The sequence below is a fragment of the Mucor velutinosus genome, assembly GCF_035048745.1.
Source record: "Mucor velutinosus strain NIH1002 chromosome Unknown tig00000165, whole genome shotgun sequence".
NCBI lineage: Eukaryota > Fungi > Mucoromycota > Mucoromycetes > Mucorales > Mucoraceae > Mucor > Mucor velutinosus.
Window position 1 is genome coordinate 2,287,314 of NW_027041913.1, and position 26,227 is coordinate 2,313,540.

The following is a 26,227-nucleotide window of genomic DNA, read 5'->3' on the forward strand; positions in this document are numbered from 1 at the left end:
TTGGCCATGTTTTTCAAGTTTCAAAAAAAAATTGAGCAAAAGTGCCAGAAAGTTAGTGCTAGGTGAGAGCGCGGGTTTGGCATTATTCTGGTGGTCTAAAACGGCTTTTAACACGAGAAAACGCGACTCAAATCATCTGGATTATGCTGTGTTTTGCATAGTTTTGAGTAGTAAGAGACAATGCAAGTGTGCTGTATGCCTCTCTATGAATTCTCCTTGTGGATACGGACATGGGGTATCCACGAAAACTTGGATTGACGGTTGCAGATTGACCATGAATGGCTTTTATGTGATGGTTGAAAGTCAAGAAGAGAAGCTATGTAACACATTAGTAGAATTGTCATCAATAATTAGCCACAAGCTAGAAAAGGTTATTCAATGGCACCTTGTGTGTCTAAAACAGGCTGCCAGGGCAGAGATCAATCATCACAATGTGCTCTGCTTGGGCCCATAAAAAATTGCTACAACCCCTTAAACGCCACAGCTGAATGTAAGTGTAACGAGCACTGATCTGCTATCTGGCTCTCGTTAATTTACAATAGATAGAACCGTGCTATTCTGGCTGTTTGACACAGCTTTTGATACAAAAAAAAATCAATGCTCAAATGCATGCAAATTTTAATGTGTTTTGCATACTCTCCAAGTAGTCAAAACGCATGCCATCTACGCTTGTATGAAGTATCCCATTGGCACCGACTTGAAGTACTCGAGAAGAGTTAAATCCCCCCAGTTACAGATCGTGTAAGGGCTATCAGATGATAATAGAAAGTTTAAAATGCTGCTTTGGTATATGTATCCAGTATCGAGGCCAACTGTCGCACTATGTTTTTTTTTTTTTTTTTTTTTTTTTTGCTCGAGAATCATGCTTTTGTGCATCAAGCGCCACCATATGTATGAATTTATCTTACAATAGATACAGCCATCCTTAACTAGCACTACAATCTAGGCTCCTGGTATTGAATCTGTGCAGATCTGACTTGTCATGTGGTAATGATGGTTTCAGCTTGATGAGAATGATGTGGCGATAGAGCCCTCGATTATCAAAGCTTCTATCGCCATCAATGTATCACTGAGCCAATCAAATCAATCATATACCCACTTGTTGTTGTTTATGCTCATCCCGATTCTTTTTTTCCAAAAAAAACAAGGAAAAAGTTTTGGGGGGTTTTTCCTTTTTCTTCTCTTCTAGAAACTATAAAAAACCAGCATGAGTACGTATTTCACATCCTGCGTGAATGGTACAACTATTTCTGATACTTATGATCCTTAGGCAGTTCTGAATCCATGAGTGTGGATGACACTACTGAGCAACAACAGCAAGAAAATGACATGCAACAAGATGGGCAACAACAGCAGCAGCAATCCACCTTTGAAACTCCCGAATTCATGACAGATTGGACAGACAAGCAAAAATCTGGTAACATGAGAGAAACAGTGTGTTTATGTCGAGATAATAACATGAATTAGAGTTTGCTTTTCAGTTATTGACCAGTTTACCTCCCAACGAAGTCATTCAAATCGTTGACCGCATATCACCTTATCTGCATCGCAACATTTTATCAGTAAGTTAGCAACCAACCAGATGATATATATATATATATATATTAAGGATCTAATGCGAATGGATCAGCAATTGCCATACGAAATCGCCATAGAGATTTTGGGATTTTTGGATGTGTCTTCACTGATACAGGCATCACAAGTGTCTCGAGGATGGCATGCATTATGTGAAGAGCAGAGTTTATGGCGAAATCTGTTTGAGCAACAAGGATGGGGATACGACCGAGAAGAGATGGATATTTATATATCAAATATACCCGACGAAGAGGATTATCATGCCAACAGCAGTGGTGGCAGCAGCGGTGGCGGCGGCGGTGGCGGAAGCTCTGGTAACATTGCGCCTCTTCCCATTGTGAGAACATCATCGCCACTTATCGGCAAAAGCAAATGGTCTCGATTATATACCATGAAGAACCGACCTATTGCAGACACCAAATCCATTCGAAAGATCAAACGATTTACACTAGAGACACTCAGTGCAGGTGGTGCAAACAGCAACCTTAACCCACACTACGACCCTGTATCAGATACCCGCTACATCAATTGGCAAGCACTCTACCAGAACCGATTAAAGATTGAAAGACGATGGAAAGATGGCAGCTGCAAAGTGCGCATGTTTCCTCCTGCCAACTGCCCTGTATCGGATTTACACACAGAAGGCATTTACTGTATACAGTTTGACAAGGAGAAGATGGTTACTGGCAGTCGTGATCGCACCATCAAGATTTGGGATATTCAAACTGGCAGATGCAAGATGACATTACGAGGACATACGGGCAGCGTCTTGTGCTTACAATACGATACACACGATGTTGTTAGTGGAAGCTCAGATACCAATTTGATTGTGACGGACATAGAGACTGGATTAGTCAAGCGTACATTATCAGGACATACCGACAGCGTGCTCAGTTTGAGACTGGTCAACAAGAATCAGATTATCAGTTGCTCCAAAGACAGAACTTTGCGATTATGGAACAAGCATACAGGCGAATATATACGGCAATTCAATGGACATCGGGCAGCGGTCAATGCCGTACAGTGGCATGATAACAGAGTAGTATCGGCTTCCGGGGATCGCACCATCAAGATTTGGGATCTAAACACAGGGGCTTGCTTAAAGACATTGGAATCACATACACGCGGTGTTGCTTGTGTTGAGTTTGACGGTGCATTTATTGTTAGTGGGTCGAGCGACCAGACCATCAAAGTATGGGACGCTACATCAGGAGAATGCGTTTACACTTTGGTTGGGCACACTGAACTGGTGCGAACGATTCAACTGGATCCGGTAGCAAAACGAATTATCAGTGGCTGTTACAATGGACATTTAAAAATTTGGTCGCTGGATGAAGGAAGGGCATTGAGAGATTTGGGACAAGCAACGGAAGGAAGGTGAGTTTTCCATTGCAAGCTATGCGAGTTCCTAACAACTGACACCTTTTGGTTAGAATACTCAATTTAAAATTCGATTTCACAAAGATTGCCTGCTGCTCAAATCTTGTCAAGATTGTGATTTACGATTTTGCGGACGGCATTGACACCAAATTTTTGCTTTAATTCATAAAAATCATGATGAAAAATCATCAGGGTTCTTTTATTTCATGCTGTTTCTCGTTCAAAGCTCTTCCTCTCCCAATACGTGCCGAATTCTATCTCTCAAAGCCTCAATAGCAGCCGTCTTCATCTCTAACAACTCATCTAAATTATCTAAATAGCCTATGAATTCACTCGATGTCTTTAGTTCTTCCCTCAAGGAAGAGGAAGACGACTGACGTTCATCATCTCTTCGACTCGATAATCCCAAGGAAAAGTTGGCGAGTAGCTTGGTCTCCTTTTTGGAGAATTCAGTTACTTCTCTGATTTGCGCTCTGTGGAATTTGATAAAGGATTCAATCGTATTGGGATCAAAGAAGAGGCAGTCTTCCAGCTGTGCAGTGAAATCATTCGCATTTGGTATATCATCTGGTTTAAGTGCTTGTTGCATCGTGGCATTTTGTTGCATTTGCTGTTGCTGTTGTTGTTGTTGTTGTTGAAGTTGGAACTGATATTGCTGCTGCTGCTGCTGCTGCTGCTGCTGCTGCTGAGATGGCTCATAGAGATAATCAGGGGATGAAGACATGGCAGGCATGTCTAGTGGATGTCGATTGTATCTTGGCTCAGCAATGCGAGCTGGTTGCGACGCAGTAGGAGGTGGAGGAGAGCGCATATGCTGCTGTTGGTGTTGGTGTTGGTGTTGGTGATGATGATGTGGGTCATATCGACTCTCGTGGATAAAGTCTTCATCGAGTATATTACCATCACCGTCACTGGGGAAATCTTCATCATGCAAAAGCAAGTCGTCGTCTTCCACATCATTGTAGAGATCAGGGTCATCTGACTCTGGGTATTCATCCGGGTATTCGTCTTCATTAGGGTAATCTTCAGAGGAGGAGAGTTGGCGTTGATGCATCACATTGGAAGCATCGTTGCTGTCTGGCCCAATGACTCGTCTGTCTCTTTCTCCTTTTAATTCTTTGACTCTATGGTAGCAGTGTGAGTCATGGGCAGCATATGAGTGATCTCATGCTGGAGCCTCACCTGTCTGCATATCTAAGCGTATTCAATGTATGCTCACTGTTGCTCTGATTAGGTGAGATGGTGGCAATCATGCAAGTACGAGAATTGCCCACAAACGAGTCTTTGAGAACCTGAGTCAACTTGCTCTGGCGGAATGGCGTGTGTCTCTTGTCTTGATCCAATGCACGAATACACTCTTTCAGGGCCAACAGACTCTTGTTGATCTCGGCGCCTTCCATTCTCGTCTTCATATCCGTATCACCACGATCAGCACCACGTTCACTACCAGCTAAATCGATGAAACTAAGTTTGCCAATGATCTTCTTTTTGTTTTTCGTAGGACGCAACAGTATTTGGAGCACAGCATGGGATCGGGATGAATCCGAATTGGCGCCTGTGCTACCTGTACTACGTGCCTGGCTGCCGTACTCGAACACTTGCATCAAATCCTCGACGTTTTTAATGACAAATTCCTTGAGTCCAACAATCACCACGTTTTGTTTGCCATCTTCTCTTGCAAATAGTTTTTTGCGGTTGTTTAGTAGATCATAGAGTTGGCCCTGATAAATCTCGTAGAATCCGATCCAGGCTGACAAATGTTCGTATTGGGATTGTCGAATCAATGAAAATACATCACGTGCAGCTAGCACGTAGAGGCCAAGCTTTGGATCCAGCATGGTATACGTTTTTCCAGAGCCAGTTTGGCCACTGCATCACTGGAGTTAGTATGGGCGTTGCGTGTACAGTAGTGGCAAGGTACTTTACTAGGCAAAACAGGTCGCTTTTCCACCATCAAATACGTATTTCACCAAGGGTTGGGCAGTGCGAGAGTAGATCTGGGGTAAATCTAAGTAAAACAGGTCTTTAAACAGAACAGATGCATACCTTTTCATTTGTTTCGTCGCTATCAAATACATCGTCAAATGTAAAGCTGTGCTGCTCAATGTATTTTGTCAAATCCACCTTCATCCTAGAGCACGAGAGTCAATCAGCAAAGGCCCGCCCTTCATCAGACCAGCCAGCCATCACAACTTACTTTGGCTCGTTCACATTGATACTTCGTACGCCTGCCGTAGGTGCAATGTCTTTTTCAGCTCGCTCCAGCTCCTTTTTGTTCAGAGGCCGTTTTCTGACACAAACGCGGATCTTTTGATTCAAATCACTTTGGCCCATCAGTTGCTGGGATTGCTGCAATGGAGAGCCACCAGACACCATGGGCGATGCCACAGGCGTAGTGATGGTGTTGTTGCTTGTTGCAGAAGATGCTGTAGTCAACGTATGATTCGAATCCATGCTACTGGGCGTCATGGATTGCGATTGATTACGAATAGCATTGTAGCGCAACTTGTTCTGAATAGGCACGCCATATGGATCTAATAAGGGGCCCGAACCTCGTCTAATCTCACACTTGTCGGAATCATCAGAGTCATCACTATCAGTCAAAGAGGTGGTTGTTTCTTCATGGAAAAAGTTGTTGCTACTGTTGGATTTCAAGAACTCGGGCCTGTAGTGATCTGAAGAGGGCAGTGTACGAGAGCGAGAGCGAGTAGGGATTTGTTGCTGCAATGGCGGCTGATGGGTTGGCTGGCCGCTACCACGTCTGGCTGCTGTGATGTTGAGGTTGGATAAATCAGGCACATTGTTGTTGGATGCAGAAGAGGAGGAGGGTGGTGATTTGGTGAATCGATACTTGCTGTTGGGTGACGATACAAGTCCATTTTCCAATGTGGGTATTTCCTGTCGCAAGCTCTGAACTAGCTGAAACAGCTTCTTTCTATCGGGAATAGATGTGATGCCTAAACTGCTGTAGTCTTGCATGGACAGCTAGAGAGGTGCATTAGTGGTTTTGTCATGCTGTGTATGTTGGACTCACTTGAGCAAGGTTCTCTAGTTGTGTTATTCCATTTGATGAAAAGCTTTACAAGATTAATATGCTAATCACACTTAAAAAAAAAAAAAAAAAAAAAAAAAAAAAAAAAAACAGAAGAGTGTATTGGTACCTGGGGTAATACTAAAGGCGCAAATGTCCAAGTTAGAATGCAATGCTTTCTCAGGCACAGCAGCAGCAGCACATGTTACTTGCCTGTTCTAATTCTGCTTTTCGAAGTGTCTCTAAAAGTAAAGCTGACATAAAAGCGGATTCGAGCAAAGACAGAGTGAGTGAACGAAAAGAAAAAAAAAAAAAAAAGAAAAAAAAAAAAAAAAAAAAAAAAAAAAAAAAAAAAGAAATGGTATAGCTGCAATGTGTGTGTATCCAAAAGTTTAGCTCAAAGGAGTGTCTAAACCCCCCCCCCCCAAACCTTTGTATTACATGCTGAATTCAGCCAAAATCAAGGGGATAAAACGTTTGGGTTTTTATATTATGCAACCACACGTAGATAAGCCAGTGAATTCATGTAAAATCTTCACGTCATTTTCTTGTCAGAAGGTTTTGTTTTAGTGTTTTTTTTCCCGAGCATCACTTGTCTGTATACAATTTACTTTTTTAAATTGAATCCGTTCAGGTTTGTGCAACTCGCCTTGTTGCTGTTGCTGTTGTAAAAGCTGTGCGCCAAATGGTATGATAGTAACCGCAACATACAACGCATAAAGAAGGATGAAACGCACATAACAAACAAAATCTAAACTACCCTCTTTTTTTTTTGTACGAGATAAAAAATCCATAAATCAGCATGAAAAATTAAGGTTGCCTTTCATTTTCGTCACACTTACCACACTCTCTCACACACAGCACACTGGCTTTTTGTTGTACATGTAAAAAAAAAAAAAAAAAAAAAAAATCGCGCCTATATAAAGCCCAATGTTGAATGCTATAGATCTTGTTTCTCTTTTTCTTTTCAAACCTTTCTTGTTGTACTAGTAAAACAGAATTATGTCTAATCTCCACATTGTTCAAAAGGTGGCCAATGTCTTGGTGTACCTCCTCTTCCTTTCGGCTACCGTCTATAACCTTGTAGGCTCTACTCCATCAGATCCTGTTGTCCATGATGGTCAAACTTACCTTACTCCCTGTAAGTAGCCGTAATAGTAATGGCAAAAGATAAGAGCCTTGTTCTCATTCCCATCAAATAGCTCACTGGATTGAATATATCTGGACCCTCATTCACTTCCTTCTCGGTGGTTTCGTTATCTACCAATGGTTTGAACCCGCTCATGAGGCTGCTATCCACGGTGTCGGATGGCACTTTGTTGTTTCCGTCTTGCTTAGTTCAGCTTGGTTGACTCTCTTGGTAAGTAGGCCGCCTATTTTATCAGTCGTTGATGTTGTAGAGATTAATCAAAAAACTGCATAGCAACATGGTCACTTTATCATTGGTTTCATCTTTGTTCTCTTAACTGCTTCATCTGTCTCTTGCGTTTTCTGTAAGTACTAAATCTCATGATGTACATGTACAATCGTGCATATATCTTATCTTGCTTTTTATCATTCGATAGACAAGCTTGCCAAGGACTACCCTACTACCAGCTGGTGGGATAAGCTCTTCATCCATGCTCCCTTCTCCTTATGGCATGGCTGGATCGTTTTCTCTGCTGTTATCAACCTCTTTCAAGCTTTCACCGGTCTTCGCGAAAATGGCCCTTCCATCTGGATCCGCATCTTGGCTATCCTTGCTATCGTCTTCTTAACATCCACTGCTATTGGTTATGTTGAATACAAGAAGCACAAGGGTGATGTTACTGGTGCTTTAGTCATCGGACTCGGTCTCTTGGCCATCTTTACTAACCAACATGATGCCTGGATCCACTGGCCCGCTTTAGCCGGTGCCATTATTACCCTCTTGTACCCTGCTCGTCCTTATCTCTTCAAGCTTGTAGGTCGCTCCTCTGATGAGAATGCACCTCTTCTCGGTTAAATTTTAATCGTCTTTTTTTTTATTATCACCCCATCCCATCTTCATGAATCATAATAAATCGTGGTCTATTTTCCATTTAAACGTAAAGAAAAACCTCGAATCATGTTGTGTAACTGTATGCAGTGGTACCTGTCCTGCTTCCGTTGAACTGTACCCTCATGTGTGGCTTGTTTTGTATACAGTAAAGTAGTCTAATGTTACAATTCAATTGTCAAAACAAGTAAAAATACACAAATACATAAGAAATAGGGAGGGGGGGGGGCATTTTTATTGTAGATTTATAAACTTATTCGTCGTCCTCATCTTGTGCTTGGCTGCGTGAAGCATTTAACAACTTGAAAGAGGCTACAAATTGCATGAAATACAAATGATGAGACGTCATTCCATATCACCTCACATCCACACTTACTTTGATTGATCTCTGCCTTGGTTCTGGGGATATTGTCCTTATCAATATAATCGTTGTAACGAAGAGTGCCCTCTACATAGACTTGATCACTGCGACCACACACGCACACACGTTAGATTCCTCTCCATGTCAGATCAAAACAAAGAAATCTTACCCCTTCTTGACCTTGTTGAACCAATCACCTGCTTGCCAATAGACAATACGATGCCATTGAGTACGTTTGATCAAATTGCCTACACCATATTACAGTCAGTATTCAATTCTCGCTTGTAACGCACTGTCCATCAATCAACCTTCTTTATCAGGTCTTGTTTCAGAGGTTGCAACTGTGTACTTGGTGACATGACGGTCTCCGACTTCAGTTCTTGTAGGATCAGCACCAATACGTCCAATGAGTTGGATCTTATTTACTATGGTTCCAATGTGTTACCAACGCGCCATGTCAATCCTATCTCATGATACACTTACAATCTGAACGAGCAGCAGATACGGAGAATGACTGTGCATTGGAGATACGCGTCAATATACCATTCCATCATCCCATCATCCCATCCTTCCATGTGTAAATTCACTTACTCTGACATGTTTAAGCGATTGAGTGGCAGAACGGAAGAGTACTGACATGATGTTTGGGTTGGGGAAAAATGAAAGTGTGTTTGTGTGTGTGTGTGAAAGAAGAGAATTGAAAAAATTTAATATAAAAAACGCTGCGCTTTAATGGGAAGCATGCCAAAAGGTAGGAGCATGACCCTTCCTTCATTTCTTTGTGTGACTGGGTGAACTATTTGTAACAATGAATACATCGTTCATCATGCTCCTCTCCCCTTAATACTATTACATATACGAGTGGTTTTCTTTGTTTTCCCTTCTCTAAGGTTAACTGTTGGATGATGGAAGGTGATGATAAGCATAAATATTGAAAATCCGGTTCCTGGTTTGGTTCATTGTTTGCCGCAACTGCTTTTGACTACTACTTTTACGGCAATATTAAATCACACTCCATGAGCTTTACGTACCTATTACACTTACTCGTTGACAACAAGTACAGGGTTATACTGCACATATAAACGCAATTCCGTTTGGAAATTTAGTTGCTGGCTGCACCACAGCAAAGATATGTTGGCTCAGCTAAATTTTCAACAAAGTGGATTAGGCATTTATAGCTTCTTGCCAATTACGAGTAATTGCGAATGTTGAATTGATAGATAGAGCGTTGGATCGCCTTATAATTAAATCCGCTTGACCATAATACCTTGCTTCGCTGTCGTCTGGCAGAGGGTCGAAGTTTTGCTGTTGCGCATTTATCGGGAAAAGGGAATTGCTATTTCACGATCAATGTTGATTGATGCTAAAGCCGTCATATCGGGACCATGGTATGCCCACTCCAGGCGGTTGATAAACATATGAATGGATTTTCAGTCGCTACATGGATTGTCAAAGAATGAAGAAGGAGAAGTGCAGTAATAAAACCAATATATAAAAGAGCAGTGTTTGGAAGCTATTTCCTGATCAACTGCCAAGTTAACCTGGTTTCTCTATTAATTCAATTTTGTTCCTCTTTGTTTGCTCTACAAAATGAGACCTCGTTTGATCATCTACGATGCTTCCTTTCATAAATCATTTTTTTGGCCCCCCAAATTGGAGTTTACAGTGGCAAAAACACGTTTTTTCTGAATAACACCACAGTAACATCTTTATGGTGCTCAAGTCTACAAAATACATCTAGAGTAGTGTGGTATGACAAATAGCAATACATAAGAAGAATTTTATATGCACCATTGCAACAGAAGTTAGCCTTGAGCGATCGGTTTCCGACAGTTAGGGCGGGGGCTGGCCTACTACAGTGCGCTGTAGATCCATAAGAGCGAATGCTACAGCTTTGAGTAAAACCTCAATCGATAACTAATTTCTAAGTTTACGCAATGAATATTGCTACGGGTAGGTTGATGCAGGTATAATTAACGCTTTTTGTATTAAATCACTATCAATCAATCATTAAGTTTCTTCTAACGTTTTAACTATATAAGTTTTACAATATTAGCCAAAGGCCTGTGGCAGTGCAAGTCACCTGAACGTAGGTTGGTTTCCACCAAAGCGAAACTTAAGTTAGTAAATCAACAACCAAAGAGTCGAAATGCTCGTTGTAACGTAATAAACTTATGGTCACTAGGCACTTTCAAAGCCTCAAAAAGGAAAGAAGTTGATCAAACAACTATCTTGATGGAATGGCGCTATTATTAAATATAGAATGCAAGGAAAATAGCGTGGCTAACAACGGTACTATGTAATTTGCCACCTTCTTTTCATATGCTTTAAAGGCATCTATAATTGTATTAGCAATATGATGAAAAGGGCATTGAGATTGTCAGCCGGCCCCACCAGCTGTCAAAAATAATTATAACTCATACTCTTGGTCTACTCCAGTTTAACCAAATTTTGGTAGTTTTTCGACTTGATCGAACTATTTTGCCAAATTCGACTATTATATAAAATACGATCATCATCCTATGCTTCTTTAAGCTTTCCTGGAGCGCTTTTCAAGGCGCATCCAATGGTACCCAGTAAGATATAGGTTTTGAATAAACTTTCTGAGTAATTTACGAAAATATGAAAAGAGGTTTCTGGCCAAAAAGTCGAACTTTACATATCAAGGTCCTACAAAGATAATTTCAGGAGTTACGTTAGGTCGATAGGAGCATTTTGATTTAATATATACTGATTTATCAGAAATAAATTATTTATAAAAAAAAACGAGTATGAAATTAATCAGGTAAAGAATATCGTTTATTACATTGAAAATAAGAGGGTTTATATACTATTCGAATTGAGGGATTTGATGTGAGGATAATAAGGTATTAGATGGGTTGATTTGGGTGATAAGATAATAGATTGGATCTATTATCCTGAGCATGCCATGATATGGATCGTAACTGAATCCTGTTTCATATCAAAGTTTATGATCTGATGTGATCGGTGCTTGAACTGCCTGTTTCTACGCATTTGGAGATCCGGTTTAGAGATGATACATCATATACCATAGTAAAAGTTTTCATTTTTGAAGTGAAAAATGCAATCGTTTGAAATTTGATGAAAACCATGAGGGGTGCCTCATGCTTTTTGGTCGATTTTTGGCCATGTTTTTTTTGGTCCCCAAAAAGTTGAGCAAAAGTATCAGGAAGTAAGTGCTAGGTGAGAACAATTGTTTGGTGCTATTTGAACATCTAAAACGTCTTTTAACGCGAGAAAACGCAGCTCAAATGCACCCAAATTTTGCTGCACCAGGAACACTAAGGACGGAAAAGGGAAAATACTAGTATATTGCTTACCCGTATATGAGGTATTGAAAAACGTTGCAATAAAAAAAAACCTTTCGGCTGTACCTTCCTTCATTGAGGTTGGGCAAAGGGTTAAAGATGCGTTACGTATCTTATTATCTAAAGAGAAGAATAGCTTCTTGACGCCGTACGTTTATGCTAGAGATTTCAAAACAGAACGATCATATACCCACTTTGAGGGGTTGCTTAGGATATATACGCGTTTTTAGTCGCTGCTGGCATTGGTGGTCAAATAGTTAAGCGAGTAAAATGTAACGTAATGACCAATACAAAAATCCAGTGTTTTGACGTTTCGACAACACTAGTGTCTTTTGTATAATTGCTGTTAAGCACAAAGAATAAAAGGATTATTATTTGTAGCTTATAAAAAATGTTCAATATTATAAAAACAAGAAAAGACTTATTTGAATAAGATCAGACACAAAAACTAAAGATTTATTGATGAAGACAAGAGTTATTCTATTTATACTAAGTTCTGAATGCCAAAGTAGCAATTTATCTTGTACAACGCTTATCACATCTGGTGAACCTCAGTATTTAGATAGCTGAGATGCACTTCACTTATCATAGCTTGTCCATGTTGTTGCACAACACAGACATATCTACCCATCAAGAATACCTTAATCTTTATAGACAGTTGTAGCCCTTCTGGCACAACAATTGCCAATTCAACCAGGTTTCTCTTCTATTAGTTGAATATTTTTCTCATGTTGTGCTTGCTCTATAAATTGAGGCCTCGTTAGGATACCTACCGCGATATTTTCTTTCAATAATGGAGTTTGCCATGGCAAAAATAATTCTTTCTTCAATAACAACAGCACAAAAGCGTCCATAATACGGTGCTCAAGTCTATAAAATAAATCCAGGGCGTATATTGACCAATGTTGAAGCATAATAACAAAAACTTTACATGCGCCACTACTGTAGCAAAAAATAGCGCTTGAGTGATTGATTTTGAATACTTTGCCTTTTCGGCAATGTAGCTCTGTGAATCCATTCCAACCCAATTTTAATACAACAGCCTGTGGATGTCGTTGTCTCTTGTATCATAGGAACTGTACATATCACGGGTCTCTATTCGCTCAGACTCGATACAGAATTGCGTTGTTTTGCTCCCCCTCATTCTCCCTCATTGTGCTGACAATGACTCAGCGTGTCAGGCATCAGCTATGTCTCCTGGATTATGAGTGCTGTCTACCATTGTGAATAGACTCTAAGTCTAGTTTTACGGCTAGATATGGCATCTTTGTTGTGGACGACCACTAATAGTATCCTGCTATCCTGATGAGCATCCAATTCAATCCGAGCAAGTTATTAGCTTCAAATTTGCATAATATTATTGACGCACAAGTGTTAAAATTACTGTAACCGCGCTATTCAAAAAGCAAGGTCTGAGCCTTGGAGTTAGAATAAGAGCGCCTGTTACTTGGAAATTGAGTTCTGTACAATGCAGAACATCTGGGCCATTAGAAAAAAGTGTAATTGACTTACTCTTCCGGGCAATGCAACCCACTACACTTTCGTTTTAGGTTGAATTTTGTGCAATTCTAGCCATTTTCAAGTACGAATAACTCATGCCACAAAGCGCTTTGAGCGCTTGGAATAGCACCACACGCCTCCTCTTGGCTACGTCTTACTTCCTGATGCTTTTTCTTAATTTTTTTTGGGTTGTTACAAATCCATAAAAATCTTCTTTTTTCCATGAGTATTAGCAAGGGAAAATTCTTGAAAATCAAACAATCGCGTTTTTCACCCTGATAATGAAGACTTTTTTATGGTACATATCAGATCAAATTGATTGTAAAGATGAAATGCAACACTGGAAATTCTTTCAAAGAGACTTGTATATGTTAAATTTTGACATATCTACAGAAAACCTGTTTTCATATTTTTGCAAATTGCTCATTATTTTCGGTCAGAAAGCTGAATGTAATTAGCATCCTTTGATGCGGCTTCTTTAGATTTCTAAAGACGTATTAGAAAGTTGGATGCGACAACGACAATTTTCATAGTTAAATTTGGCAAAACCGTTCAAAGGATGTCAAATCAAGTCAAGTTTGAAGACGAAACTACCCTCTGAACAATTGTAAATTAAATTGCCGTTGTTACAACTGCCATGGCAGAAGACTGAGACCAAATCTACTGGACGTGACGTTGGATAGGGCGCCGTCTCATTTTTTCCATACCTTCGTTTTTTTCCCTTTTTGCAAAACGCGTTTAGTAGCATCAAACCATGGTCGTTTTGGAAACCGTTTGATTGATAATAGCACTCTAGCTTCTGATAACGCAGTATTGTGCTGTGGGAAGGATTTGATACTGCTTTTTTGAAGTGGAATATGCTAGGTACCATTCGATAACGAGCACTGGAATGCGTAGAATTAACACTAATTGAATTTTTTTATTAGGTTTTGATGATTCTTTTGTCTGTTTGATGTGGGTGTTGTTGCCATTACTTCTCTGCTATCTCTGCTTTTTGCTTCTTTGTTCTTTGTCTGGTCTCTGTTGTCGTTCGTTCCTTGGTTCTTCCATGGTGCTGGTGTTGCTGCCGCTGCTGCTGATAATTTGGTCTTTCTTAGTCTACTCTATTTGTTGTAGTATGCTTGTTCTCTGGTCTATCTCTGGTGATTACCTATACTTTTCTGGTCTATCTCTGGTGGTGATAAGCAGTAAGTAACTACTTTGGTCTTTGTCTACTCTTTGCTGATAACGTTCGTTCTTTAGTTTTTCTATGGTGCTGGTATTGCTGCTGCAGCTGCTGCTAATCTGGTCTTTCCTGGTCTGCTGTATTTGGTGCATGCTCCTCGTTCTTTGGTCTGTCTCCGGTGATTTCGTGTCCTCTTCTGGTTTATCTGTGGCTGTGGTAAGTGGTATCTTCTTTCTTCTGGTCGCAATGATATAAAACTTCTTTGAACGCTTGTATTATTGCTTCCCTTCTCGCGATAATGCATTCATTATGCTTGCCTTGTTACGTTTCTTTTTCTTTTCTTGGTAGTGTTTCCTCTGTAGCTTTACATGAAACAACCTTAGTCATTGCGTTGTATTGCAGACTTAAAATGCCACTGTTGCTTTTGCAGTTGTGTGTATTTGTGTCTTGTTGCTTTACATCCGACTATTAGTACCATGCACGTTGTTCATGTATGTATCGTTATTGCAACAACAACGAGCTTTTTTGAACATCTTTGATGTTGTGTTTGTTACGCTTTTTCTTTGACTCGCTTCGTGTGAGTGCCTTTTTTTTTGCCTTCATACCACTATACTCTTATAGTAGTATGTTCTTTTCTCCATTCTTTTATTATTTTTATGTTTCTTTGAAGCATACCTTTTTTATGTTGTGTGGATGTGCCTATCCCTGAAGCTCAACAAAACTTTACCCGAGGCTAGGAGGTAGATAGGCTGCCTCCACTTGGTTATCGCTACTTACTTTAGTGATGATTGAGGGTCTCAATGCCTGAATCTAAAGCTAGGTGGTGTAAGTAAGGCATGCTCTAGCACCTGAGGGAAATTTGATGATAGTAACAGCTATATTGCTATATAGCGGAGCTTAAAATTTTGCCTCACATCAAAACAGAGGGAAACCCTCGCAAATTTTTTTTAGGTCAGCGGAGTTTTCAAGCGATTTGATTGGCTCAGAGGTTGAAGTAACGAGGGGTTACAACGAGTTGATTTCCTATTGATCTGTCATTTATCATGATATAGTGTTTGTAATAAAAGTTTTCAAATAGTTAAAATTTAAATTCTATTTTACTCAAAAGTATGACTATAAGATTCACTCATTTGGCTTAATTGATAAATTCGTAATAATAAAGTCAATGATAATAATCAGTTGTCAACTGTATCGTTCACAAAAGCAAAGAGTTTCTTTATTACAGGGTATCTAACTAGCTTAAATATGATGCCGGTAGATGGTTTTCATCTGTAGCCGAGAGAGAACGAGTGATCCGAAGCGACATCCAACATGGTTTGCACATCAGTACGAGAGCCAAATATGGCCACATCATCAGCAAAGAGCAGGCTATTCACGCAAACACTAGGCATCCCAGTTGGTGATACCATAGTACCGCGACTGACAGCATAACGAAGAACAGCAGGCAGAGAGTTGATGTACAGAGAGTACAAGTGAGGGCTGAGCACTGAACCCTGCAATACGCCAGTAGCAGGCGAAAAGGGAACAGAGGTGTGATTTGCAATCAACACAGACACGAGTACATCATCGAACATGTGGATGAGCAAACTGAGAACTGAACGAGGCAGAGAAGAACGAGAGAGAGCATCCTAAATCACACGACGATCCACGGTATCATACGCTGATTTGATGTCCAGGAAAGCAACCACAGGATAGTGATGGTGGGTGAGGAAGTAGTCGTGCATCAAGTCATGTAAACAGAGGGCTTGATCCAGAGGACTACGCTGTGGGCGAAAACCACCTTGAGACACATCAAGTGCAGGCGAATGTTCATCGAGAGCAGGCATCAGAGAGAATTCGAACAATTTACGCATCACCGAAGTAAGCGAAATTGGACGAAAGTTTGCAGGATCAGATACATCACCTTTCTTGTAAATGGGAAAGACTTGAGCATGTCGCCATAGAGCTGGTGTATACGACCACTGAGAGCAGAGTGTAAAGAGCAGAGACAATACGGGTGCAATGTCAGATGCTAGAGCCTTCAGCATTTCAGCTTTCAAATGATCAGGACCAGGAGCTTTTCCATTTGGCAAACGCTTAATGAGGGAGACAAGTGTATCAGCATCAAATAGACCCAAATCAGCGGTGGACACATCATAAGGCAAGTCAGGGAAATTGGACGGAGCAGCAAGGCGAGACGCATGATTCAACAGGGAGCCATCATAGACAGAGGCAAGATGAGACGCCATTGTGTTGACAGAGGCAGTTGGACCGTCTGGATGACTGTACGTTGCAGAGCATTCCTTGTTTCTTTTAATGCGCTTGATTGCAGCAGTGGCTTTCGAAAAGTCCTTTTCTAAATCAGAGCAAAACTGACTCCACGATCGACGCTTAGCAGCTTGTACAAGAGAACGAAAACGCCTGTGAGCAGCTTGATAGAGATTCCATGTTTCGACTTTGGCAAAACGACTTGCCCACCTCCATCTACTATACATAGTATCTCTTTCACGAGCAGCATCCTCAATTTCCTGTGTCCAGTACTTTTTCCAGTGGCCAGGACGACCAGATTTCACACCAATTGAGCTATCCAGAGATTCATACAAACATTGATTCAAAGAATCGTTGAGTGCATCAATATCTGGACAAACACCAGGGGGAGCAGACACCAAACCAGAGAGAGAACCAACCAAAGGAGCAACAGAAGATCGAAAGGATTCACGAAGCAAGCCCAAAAGCCGCTTTTTCCTCAATTTCGAGAGCTTCCATTGCCGTCTAGGGGCTAAACCACCAGAGTTACCAGAACCAAGAGTATCATCGGGAGGGGGCACATACTCGAAAGTAAGTACCATCAGCCGATGATCAGAGCCAAGAGACAAATCAGATTCAACCACCAGTTGAGGATGTAACAGAGCAGCCTCGCCAATGTTTGTGAGAAACAGATCAATGATGCTATGAACCTCTTGTTGACGTCGAAAAGTTGTGAATGTGGGTGTACCGAATGCTAAAGACTCATTGAGAATGGATAAAGAGGACTCCTCCAGCCATGGCAGTAGTGAGGTGCCACGAGGATTAGCATTAGTATCACCCAGTAGAGATCCAAAGCGAGCATTGAAATCACCACAAAGAATGGTATCACTGGTTACGGGTAACGAGCGAAGAAGCGAGAGCACCTTATCCGAAGATAAGGGTGGAGGCAGATACACACAATGAACCGTAAGGGTGCCAACCTTAAGGGACAAAGTGTGTGCATTGTAAGACGGAAGTTGAGAGACAGAGAAAGGACAGGAAGGAGAGACAAAGGCAGTAATGCCACCAGAACCACGGTTAAATGCACCAGGTACTTTAGAGCCATAGAGGTGGAATTGAGACCAGTTAGTAGGGAAAGAACCAGAGGTTAGCCAGGTTTCAGTGACAAGCAGTACATGAGTGTTCTGAACATGATGGAGAACATCATGTACCGTTGATTGACGTAGACCATTGGCATTCCAAAGGGAGAGAGAGACTTGAAAGGAGTGGACTGGGTTGTTATTGGGAGTATGACTAGTAGCTATGTTACTCATTAGAGTTCCATAGCAGAGCCATTGCTGTCATGATCTTCCTTTTGACGCTTGAACAAGAATTTAGCCTTTTTGGGCTCCTTCTCGGCAAGACGACCGATAGCTTCAGAGACGGCTATATCTAGCTCTTCTTGAGAGATCCAGCCAGCAGAGACAAAGTATTTGCCAACGCCACTAACGTTGAGTGGACGAAGGAAGAGAGGGTTTGCAGAGCACGGGTGTTGGTGAATTCATAGATCAATTGCTCACGCTCTTCAATGGCAAGATCAGCATATTTGGGATCAGCAATGTTGTTGGGATCCAAAGGTTGAAAGTTTTCAATGTGATCAGCTTCACATTTGCGCATACAGGCAAGAAATTCCTCAACATATTGGATGTGGAGCAAGATGCCAATGACGCCAGTGGCAGGGAAACAGATGTCTAACACACGGCCAGTATCAATACCAGCTCGGCGAAGTTGGTAACGAACCTCAGAGCGCAGGATTTTACCAGAGCGGCCTAGATACACATACTGGTATCCTTGTTGACCTTTGGTGGTGGTTTGGAACATGCGACCTGCAGCAAGACGTCGCTTGGTAGTACGGGCAGGGTCACGATGTTGAGCACCTTTACGGGCAGCAGATGCGTAGCTACCTTGAGTAGCATCGGGTTGGTGAGTAGTAACAAGCTCTTGGGGTGGTGTTACCTGAGAGCTGGCTGGAGCACCTTGATTGGTGCGGCGGGATGAGAGTTGGCCCTGTAATTTTTCAATTGCAAGGTCCTTGGCCTGTAACTGATTTTTCAATTCTCCATTTTCCTTTTCCAAAAGGTCCAGGCGGGCAAGGAGATTGTCATGTTGCTGTATTCGCTCGGTAAGAGAGATCAGCTGTTGCTGTTGTTCTTGAACAGTTTGGATGAGCTGATTCAAATCCATAGATTGCTGATTATTGTTGAGCATGGCTGAAAATATTCTATCAAACTTTGGAGATTCAATAAAATATGAAAAAGATGTCCAACAAACTGGAAGTTATAACACAATGTACGTTGACTAAATGCAAGTAAACTGGTACAACTGAAGGCTAGTTGGAGTGTTTGTTGTCGAGATAAACCGCTTTTATAGTGAGGAAATACTTTTTACCGGGGGAAGGTGGCAAAAAGTGATGGGGATGTAGCTCAGGCGAAAATTTATGGTTGTTTATTGATTACAATGAATTAGCAAAGTAAAAAATATAGACTTATATGCATGCGATCTTTGGATCATTAGTTGCAAGCCCTGAGAAGCGACGTACAGCAAAAAAGCTTAAATTGATAGTTTGATCTCCATGCAGGAACAACATGCAAGTGTCCAGAAAAGGGAAAAAAGGTCCTAAACTAAAAACTAAACTGGTAAAAAAAGAAGTACAGGCAGGAAAAAGGAGTAAAACAAGTGAGATAAAAGGGTAGAGAATAAGAAGCTATGGTGTATGAGACATGCAATTGAGGATACCTCGATGTTCAGACAGCAGCACAGACAAAATAAACCCACAGACCTCAGTGGCACAAAAAAAGCAAGAAAAAAAGGAGAAAACGAGGCATTTGCATATAGCAAAATGAGCAGAGAGACAAAGACCAAACGAGAAAGAAGCAGAGAAGGAGGACAAAGTAAATACAGACACTACCATAAAGGCAGCAGAAACAGAAACAACGAGAGTGGGAATGAGAGAGCAAAACGATTTCAACAGCAAGGTGTCAATCAGTTATCAGAAGGCTCTGACATTTCAAGATCCTTGGTAGCAGAGAGAGTGGGGGAGACAGCATAAGCCAAAAGAGAGGCAGTTTCAGCATCATGATGCAAGAGGTAGCCAAGATAACTCAAACGTTGTTTCTTGGCTAAACGCTCTTGATCAGAGGATCGGGATGGTGGTTTAGCAGCAGCAGAGGAGGAGGAACGAGCAAGCATTTCTTCTTTCAAAATGGCATCAAATTGGGCTTGGTTGATGCGATCATACAAAAGAAAAGAACGAGCAACAGAAACACGGACAGAGCGACGGACAAAAGACAGCGAACGAAGGCAGCGAAGGTTTTCGACCTCAATGGCCTTTTGGACACGCAGATCACGAGAGAGAGAAGCAAATTTGGGATCTTTGAGATTGACTGGATCACATGGATCAAAGTCAATCAACGGAGAAGAGCCACGACCATGGAGATGCATGGCTTTGGTGAGGGTGAGAACATAGTCGTTGTGAACAAGGAAAGAAATCACATTCTGTACAGGATATTGAATATCCAGCACACGAGAGTTATTCAATCCTACGCCTTGAACAAGGCGACGCAGCTCAGAAAGACGACGGCGGACAGGAGTAGCATAGTACACAAATTGATAACCAGATGGTATATCACTTTGAGGAGCAAAAAGACGAGCAAGAGTAGCGGATGCCTTGGTGGCAGATGGAGGAGGAGGACGAGCAGCAGGCTTCTTCTTACGCTTTGCACCTGTATTAGATGCAACGACGGCAGCAAAAGATGGTTGATTTCCTGGAGACGAAGAGGTGGCAGAGGTAGCATTGGTGCATGTAGTTGATGTTGGTGCTGTTGTGGTGGTAGTAGTGGCAGGAGGTGGGTGGGATGATGATGGTTTGGGAGCCAGGCTAGTTGTAGTACCAGTAGCAGCTGCAAGTTGGGCTTCGAGAGCGTGACGAGCAGCTTCAGACTCTGCCAGGGCTGTTTTTAACCGCTCAATTTCGACATGGGCGGTTTCCAGACGAGCTAAGCGATTTCGAACCTCAATCATAAAGGTTGAAAGTTGCTGTTCACTCGCTGGAGAGGCAGATGGAGGAGTTGTTGGTCCAAAATCAGTAGAAATGTTGATGATATCAACTGATGTTTGTGGATGATGGTGCTGATGAGAGGTTGGAGTGAATGTCATTTTCTTTGTTTTCAACTGTTGAGTGAAATCTACAGCGAAAAAAGGTGGAGATCTTGAGGAACTTGGCCGTTTTTGACCTGGAGAAAGAGAGGACGCAGAGCTTAATGCCTGGTTTACTTTGGTGTCGTCTGGAATGATGTTCTTGCTATGTATTGTATGGAATTGTAGAGTTGGGTCAATTTTTTCAATATTACTGGGCTTCAATGTATTAAAAAAATTGGTTAGCGGAAAGAAAGGTGGGGATGTAGCTCAGTTTAATATTGGATTTTATTTATTTACAATTGTAGTCAACTGCGGAATCGGTATGATCATATGTTGCAAGACTAACAGTGATTCGGCGGGAAAAAGCATGTTTTAAATTAAAGGTTGAGGGAAGCTGCTAAAGGGAGGGGACCAGTAATGAAAACGGCATCAAAACCCACCAGAGAAGAGGAGAAACAGAAGGAAGAATGGCAATGGCCGCGCCGCAAGACGGGGGAGACGAACAGGACTCAAGGTAGAAACCGGCCAGACGCACCGCAGCACACCTAAACGTGCAAGCACAAATACCGAGTAACATGCCAGGTTAGAAAGGCGGAAAATATGGATGCGAAGGTGGGATTCGAACCCACGACCTCTCGGCATACTCACTGCTTCCGCATGAAGCTCTAACCAAGTGAGCCATTCAAGCATCCATGGGGATGTAGCTCAGTTTAACGTTGATTTTTATTATATACATGAATTCAATGGGCACTCGATGGGAGCATTAGCCTAGAATTCTAGAAACAAAAGAGTAGCAGGTACAAAAAACCCTTATGGGGACACTAACTAAGAAAAAGGGAAAAAGGAAAGTGTGGTAGTGGCATAGGATCGGCATGAATACTGGTATTGTTGATTTGATCTGGAGGAATGACCAACGGATGGGAACTTTGATAATTACTTACCACCGTGGCATCGCACCGAGAAAGCAAAAACAACAAACGTTCATCAATGGGCAGAAAACCAGAGCGATCCAGGATCTGGATCTGGTGGGATCACAGCCAGAGGATGCACAAGGCAATCAATGGCATGCAACAAAAGGAGCAAAGCAGACCAAAAGTACGGTGGACCAGCTGAAGCTTTGTCTGGAAGACAGTTCAGAGCATGGTCAATGCGATGTACACCAGGTGGAGCAGGTGGCAAAGCATCAAAAAAGGTACGATCCAGAGCACGACATGTCAGAAAGTGATCTCGGGAGATAAACTCACCGGTAGTGCACGGACATTCTTCACGCATATTGGTGAAACGTCCAAGACGCCACCGCACAAGACGACTACGAGCAGATCGACCAATAGGCAGATACAGAATGGGATCTGGACGAGAGACAGACGGACGACAAGCACGAAGGAGAGTCTGAGCACCAGTAGCAGCAGCGGTAGCAAGTTGACGATCCACTTGATCTTGCCAATACGAATCAAAGACTTCAGTAAGACCAGCAGTGGTGAATGGCGGCGGATCAGGTAGTGTCAGATACAACGGGTTTTGACAAATAAATCTGTCTAGACGGGTGTACAGTAAACCACGACGAAGCAGAACCAACAAGCAATCATCAGGAAGAGTATCAGCACGAAGAGCATAACGTGTTGCCAGAACGTTATATCGATGCTTCATGCTGGGAATACAGGTCAAATGTTTGGCAACATTGTACCACGTACTACCAACAAACATACCAACCAATCGATTTTGCAGAGCATCAAGAGCCTTGAAGTCACGGAAAGAGAGATGCGATATAGCTAAGCCGTATTCCAGCTTGGGTCGAATAAAGCTTTTATACAAACGAGCACAAAGCAACAGAGAAAAACCATTTCGATTGACACCAACCGAATTCAATAATGCCATTGTCTTGATAGCACCAGAAGCACGCAGATTGAGAATCCCAGGGGCATACAGACCTTTATATCTAAACGGCATACCAAGATACGTGAATTCCTCTACCACAGGAAGAGGTTCACCGTATAGAGACAATGGATGACGAGTAGAGGCAGTAGGAGCACAAAGTACAGCGCATTTTGATGGTTTCCATCTGTAGCCAAGAGAGAACGAGTGATCTGAAGCGACATCCAACATGGTTTGCACATCAGTACGAGAGCCAAATATGGCCACATCATCAGCAAAGAGCAGGCTATTCACGCAAACACTAGGCATCCCAGGTGGTGATACCATAGTACCGCGACTGACAGCAGAACGAAGAACAGCAGGCAGAGAGTTGATGTACAGAGAGTACAAGTGAGGGCTGAGCACTGAACCCTGTAATACGCCAGTAGCAGGCGAAAAGGGAACAGAGGTGTGATTTGCAATCAACACAGACACGAGTACATCATCGAACATGTGGATGAGCAAACTGAGAACTGAACGAGGCAGAGAAGAACGAGAGAGAGCATCCCAAATCACACGACGATCCACGGTATCATACGCTGATTTGATGTCCAGGAAAGCAACCACAGGATAGTGATGGTGGGTGAGGAAGTAGTCGTGCATCAAGTCATGTAAACAGAGGGCTTGATCCAGAGGACTACGCTGTGGGCGAAAACCACCTTGAGCAACATCAAGTGCAGGCGAATGTTCATCAAGAGCAGGCATCAGAGAGAATTCGAACAATTTACGCATCACCGAAGTAAGCGAAATTGGACGAAAGTTTGCAGGATCAGATACATCACCTTTCTTGTAAATGGGAAAGACTTGAGCATGTCGCCATAGAGCTGGTGTATACGACCACTGAGAGCAGAGTGTAAAGAGCAGAGACAATACGGGTGCAATGTCAGATGCTAGAGCCTTCAGCATTTCAGCTTTCAAATGATCAGGACCAGGAGCTTTTCCATTTGGCAAACGCTTAATGAGGGAGACAAGTGTATCAGCATCAAATAGACCCAAATCAGCGGTGGACACATCATAAGGCAAGTCAGGGAAATTGGACGGAGCAGCAAGGCGAGACGCATGATTCAACAGGGAGCCATCATAGACAGAGGCAAGATGAGACGCCATTGTGTTGACAGAGGCAGTTGGACCGTCTGGATGACTGTACGTTGCAGAGCATTCCTTGTTTCTTTTAATGCGCTTGATTGCAGCAGTGGCTTTCGAAAAGTCCTTTTCTAAATCAGAGCAAAACTGACTCCACGATCGACGCTTAGCAGCTTGTACAAGAGAACGAAAACGCCTGTGAGCAGCTTGATAGAGATTCCATGTTTCGACTTTGGCAAAACGACTTGCCCACCTCCATCTACTATACATAGTATCTCTTTCATGAGCAGCATCCTCAATTTCCTGTGTCCAGTACTTTTTCCAGTGGCCAGGACGACCAGATTTCACACCAATTGAGCTATCCAGAGATTCATACAAACATTGATTCAAAGAATCGTTGAGTGCATCAATATCTGGACAAACACCAGGGGGAGCAGACACCAAACCAGAGAGAGAACCAACCAAAGGAGCAACAGAAGATCGAAAGGATTCACGAAGCAAGCCCAAAAGCCGCTTTTTCCTCAATTTCGAGAGCTTCCATTGCCGTCTAGGGGCTAAACCACCAGAGTTACCAGAACCAAGAGTATCATCGGGAGGGGGCACATACTCGAAAGTAAGTACCATCAGCCGATGATCAGAGCCAAGAGACAGATCAGATTCAACCACCAGTTGAGGATGTAACAGAGCAGCCTCGCCAATGTTTGTAAGAAACAGATCAATGATGCTATGAACCTCTTGTTGACGTCGAAAAGTTGTGAATGTGGGTGTACCAAATGCTAAAGACTCATTGAGAATGGAAAAAGAGGACTCCTCCAGCCATGGAAGTAGTGAGGTACCACGAGGATTAGCATTAGTATCACCCAGTAGAGATCCAAAGCGAGCATTGAAATCACCACAAAGGATGGTATCACTGGTTACGGGTAACGAGCGAAGAAGCGAGAGCACCTTATCCGAAGATAAGGGTGGAGGCAGATACACACAATGAACCGTAAGGGTACCAACCTTAAGGGACAAAGCGTGTGCATTGTAAGACGGAAGTTGAGAGACAGAGAAAGGACAGGAAGGAGAGACAAAGGCAGTAATGCCACCAGAACCACGGTTAAATGCACCAGGTACTTTAGAGCCATAGAGGTGGAATTGAGACCAGTTAGTAGGGAAAGAACCAGAGGTTAGCCAGGTTTCAGTGACAAGCAGTACATGAGTGTTCTGAACATGATGGAGAACATCATGTACCGTTGATTGACGTAGACCATTGGCATTCCAAAGGGAGAGAGAGACTTGAAAGGAGTGGACTGGGTTGTTATTGGGAGTATGACTAGTAGCTATGTTACTCATTAGAGTTCCATAGCAGAGCCATTGCTGTCATGATCTTCCTTTTGACGCTTGAACAAGAATTTAGCCTTTTTGGGCTCCTTCTCGGCAAGACGACCGATAGCTTCAGAGACGGCTATATCTAGCTCTTCTTGAGAGATCCAGCCAGCAGAGACAAAGTATTTGCCAACGCCACTAACGTTGAGTGGACGAAGGAAAGAGAGAGTTTGCAGAGCACGGGTGTTGGTGAATTCATAGATCAATTGCTCACGCTCTTCAATGGCAAGATCAGCATATTTGGGATCAGCAATGTTGTTGGGATCCAAAGGTTGAAAGTTTTCAATGTGATCAGCTTCACATTTGCGCATACAGGCAAGAAATTCCTCAACATATTGGATGTGGAGCAAGATGCCAATGACGCCAGTGGCAGGGAAACAGATGTCTAACACACGGCCAGTATCAATACCAGCTCGGCGAAGTTGGTAACGAACCTCAGAGCGCAGGATTTTACCAGAGCGGCCTAGATACACATACTGGTATCCTTGTTGACCTTTGGTGGTGGTGGTTTGGAACATGCGACCTGCAGCAAGACGTCGCTTGGTAGTACGGGCAGGGTCACGATGTTGAGCACCTTTACGGGCAGCAGATGCGTAGCTACCTTGAGTAGCATCGGGTTGGTGAGTAGTAACAAGCTCTTGGGGTGGTGTTACCTGAGAGCTGGCTGGAGCACCTTGATTGGTGCGGCGGGATGAGAGTTGGCCCTGTAATTTTTCGATTGCAAGGTCCTTGGCCTGTAACTGATTTTTTAATTCTCCATTTTCCTTTTCCAAAAGGTCCAGGCGGGCAAGGAGATTGTCATGTTGCTGTACTCGCTCGGTAAGAGAGATCAGCTGTTGCTGTTGTTCTTGAACAGTTTGGATGAGCTGATTCAAATCCATAGATTGCTGATTATTGTTGAGCATGGCTGAAAATATTCTATCAAACTTTGGAGATTCAATAAAATATGAAAAAGATGTCCAACAAACTGGAAGTTATAACACAATGTACGTTGACTAAATGCAAGTAAACTGGTACAACTGAAGGCTAGTTGGAGTGTTTGTTGTCGAGATAAACCGCTTTTATAGTGAGGAAATACTTTTTACCGGGGGAAGGTGGCAAAAAG

The 26,227-nt window shown here is 42.4% G+C and overlaps 10 protein-coding genes across 10 annotated transcripts; 2 read left to right on the forward strand and 8 right to left on the reverse strand.

The window, feature by feature from the left end:
- Positions 1–1,207: 1,207 nt before the first annotated feature.
- Positions 1,208–3,117, forward strand: ATC70_003725 (uncharacterized protein; the record flags this gene model as incomplete). Its single annotated transcript, XM_064823080.1, has 5 exons — positions 1,208–1,211; positions 1,271–1,417; positions 1,468–1,562; positions 1,631–2,952; positions 3,009–3,117. The coding sequence occupies 5 exons, from the start codon at positions 1,208–1,210 to the stop codon at positions 3,115–3,117; spliced, it is 1,677 nt and encodes a 558-aa protein (XP_064679680.1).
- A 58-nt stretch (positions 3,118–3,175) lies between these two features.
- ATC70_003726 (uncharacterized protein) lies at positions 3,176–6,247 on the reverse strand (the record flags this gene model as incomplete). The annotated part of the gene is made up of 8 exons (XM_064823081.1): positions 3,176–4,079; positions 4,138–4,824; positions 4,882–4,952; positions 5,002–5,086; positions 5,153–5,940; positions 5,990–6,032; positions 6,117–6,127; positions 6,200–6,247. 8 exons carry the CDS (start codon positions 6,245–6,247, stop codon positions 3,176–3,178), a joined length of 2,637 nt encoding a protein of 878 aa, XP_064679681.1.
- A 741-nt stretch (positions 6,248–6,988) lies between these two features.
- Positions 6,989–7,970, forward strand: POT1_3 (3-ketoacyl-CoA thiolase with broad chain length specificity; the record flags this gene model as incomplete). Its single annotated transcript, XM_064823082.1, has 4 exons — positions 6,989–7,127; positions 7,189–7,346; positions 7,410–7,479; positions 7,552–7,970. 4 exons carry the CDS (start codon positions 6,989–6,991, stop codon positions 7,968–7,970), a joined length of 786 nt encoding a protein of 261 aa, XP_064679682.1.
- Positions 7,971–8,256: 286 nt separating this feature from the next.
- Positions 8,257–9,003, reverse strand: ATC70_003728 (F-box domain-containing protein; the record flags this gene model as incomplete). The annotated part of the gene is made up of 6 exons (XM_064823083.1): positions 8,257–8,315; positions 8,380–8,468; positions 8,534–8,612; positions 8,673–8,789; positions 8,848–8,878; positions 8,956–9,003. 6 exons carry the CDS (start codon positions 9,001–9,003, stop codon positions 8,257–8,259), a joined length of 423 nt encoding a protein of 140 aa, XP_064679683.1.
- A 6,620-nt stretch (positions 9,004–15,623) lies between these two features.
- Positions 15,624–15,932, reverse strand: ATC70_003729 (F-box domain-containing protein; the record flags this gene model as incomplete). The annotated part of the gene is made up of 1 exon (XM_064823084.1): positions 15,624–15,932. One exon carries the CDS (start codon positions 15,930–15,932, stop codon positions 15,624–15,626), a length of 309 nt encoding a protein of 102 aa, XP_064679684.1.
- A 54-nt stretch (positions 15,933–15,986) lies between these two features.
- HEM2 (Aminolevulinate dehydratase) lies at positions 15,987–17,897 on the reverse strand (the record flags this gene model as incomplete). The annotated part of the gene is made up of 1 exon (XM_064823085.1): positions 15,987–17,897. One exon carries the CDS (start codon positions 17,895–17,897, stop codon positions 15,987–15,989), a length of 1,911 nt encoding a protein of 636 aa, XP_064679685.1.
- A 118-nt stretch (positions 17,898–18,015) lies between these two features.
- On the reverse strand, positions 18,016–18,831 carry ATC70_003731 (uncharacterized protein; the record flags this gene model as incomplete). The annotated part of the gene is made up of 1 exon (XM_064823086.1): positions 18,016–18,831. The coding sequence occupies one exon, from the start codon at positions 18,829–18,831 to the stop codon at positions 18,016–18,018; it is 816 nt and encodes a 271-aa protein (XP_064679686.1).
- Positions 18,832–19,605: 774 nt separating this feature from the next.
- Positions 19,606–20,778, reverse strand: MSW1 (Tryptophan--tRNA ligase, mitochondrial; the record flags this gene model as incomplete). The annotated part of the gene is made up of 1 exon (XM_064823087.1): positions 19,606–20,778. One exon carries the CDS (start codon positions 20,776–20,778, stop codon positions 19,606–19,608), a length of 1,173 nt encoding a protein of 390 aa, XP_064679687.1.
- Positions 20,779–21,744: 966 nt separating this feature from the next.
- On the reverse strand, positions 21,745–25,013 carry ATC70_003733 (uncharacterized protein; the record flags this gene model as incomplete). The annotated part of the gene is made up of 2 exons (XM_064823088.1): positions 21,745–24,960; positions 25,005–25,013. 2 exons carry the CDS (start codon positions 25,011–25,013, stop codon positions 21,745–21,747), a joined length of 3,225 nt encoding a protein of 1,074 aa, XP_064679688.1.
- Positions 25,014–25,088: 75 nt separating this feature from the next.
- On the reverse strand, positions 25,089–26,027 carry ATC70_003734 (uncharacterized protein; the record flags this gene model as incomplete). The annotated part of the gene is made up of 1 exon (XM_064823089.1): positions 25,089–26,027. The coding sequence occupies one exon, from the start codon at positions 26,025–26,027 to the stop codon at positions 25,089–25,091; it is 939 nt and encodes a 312-aa protein (XP_064679689.1).
- Positions 26,028–26,227: the final 200 nt, after the last annotated feature.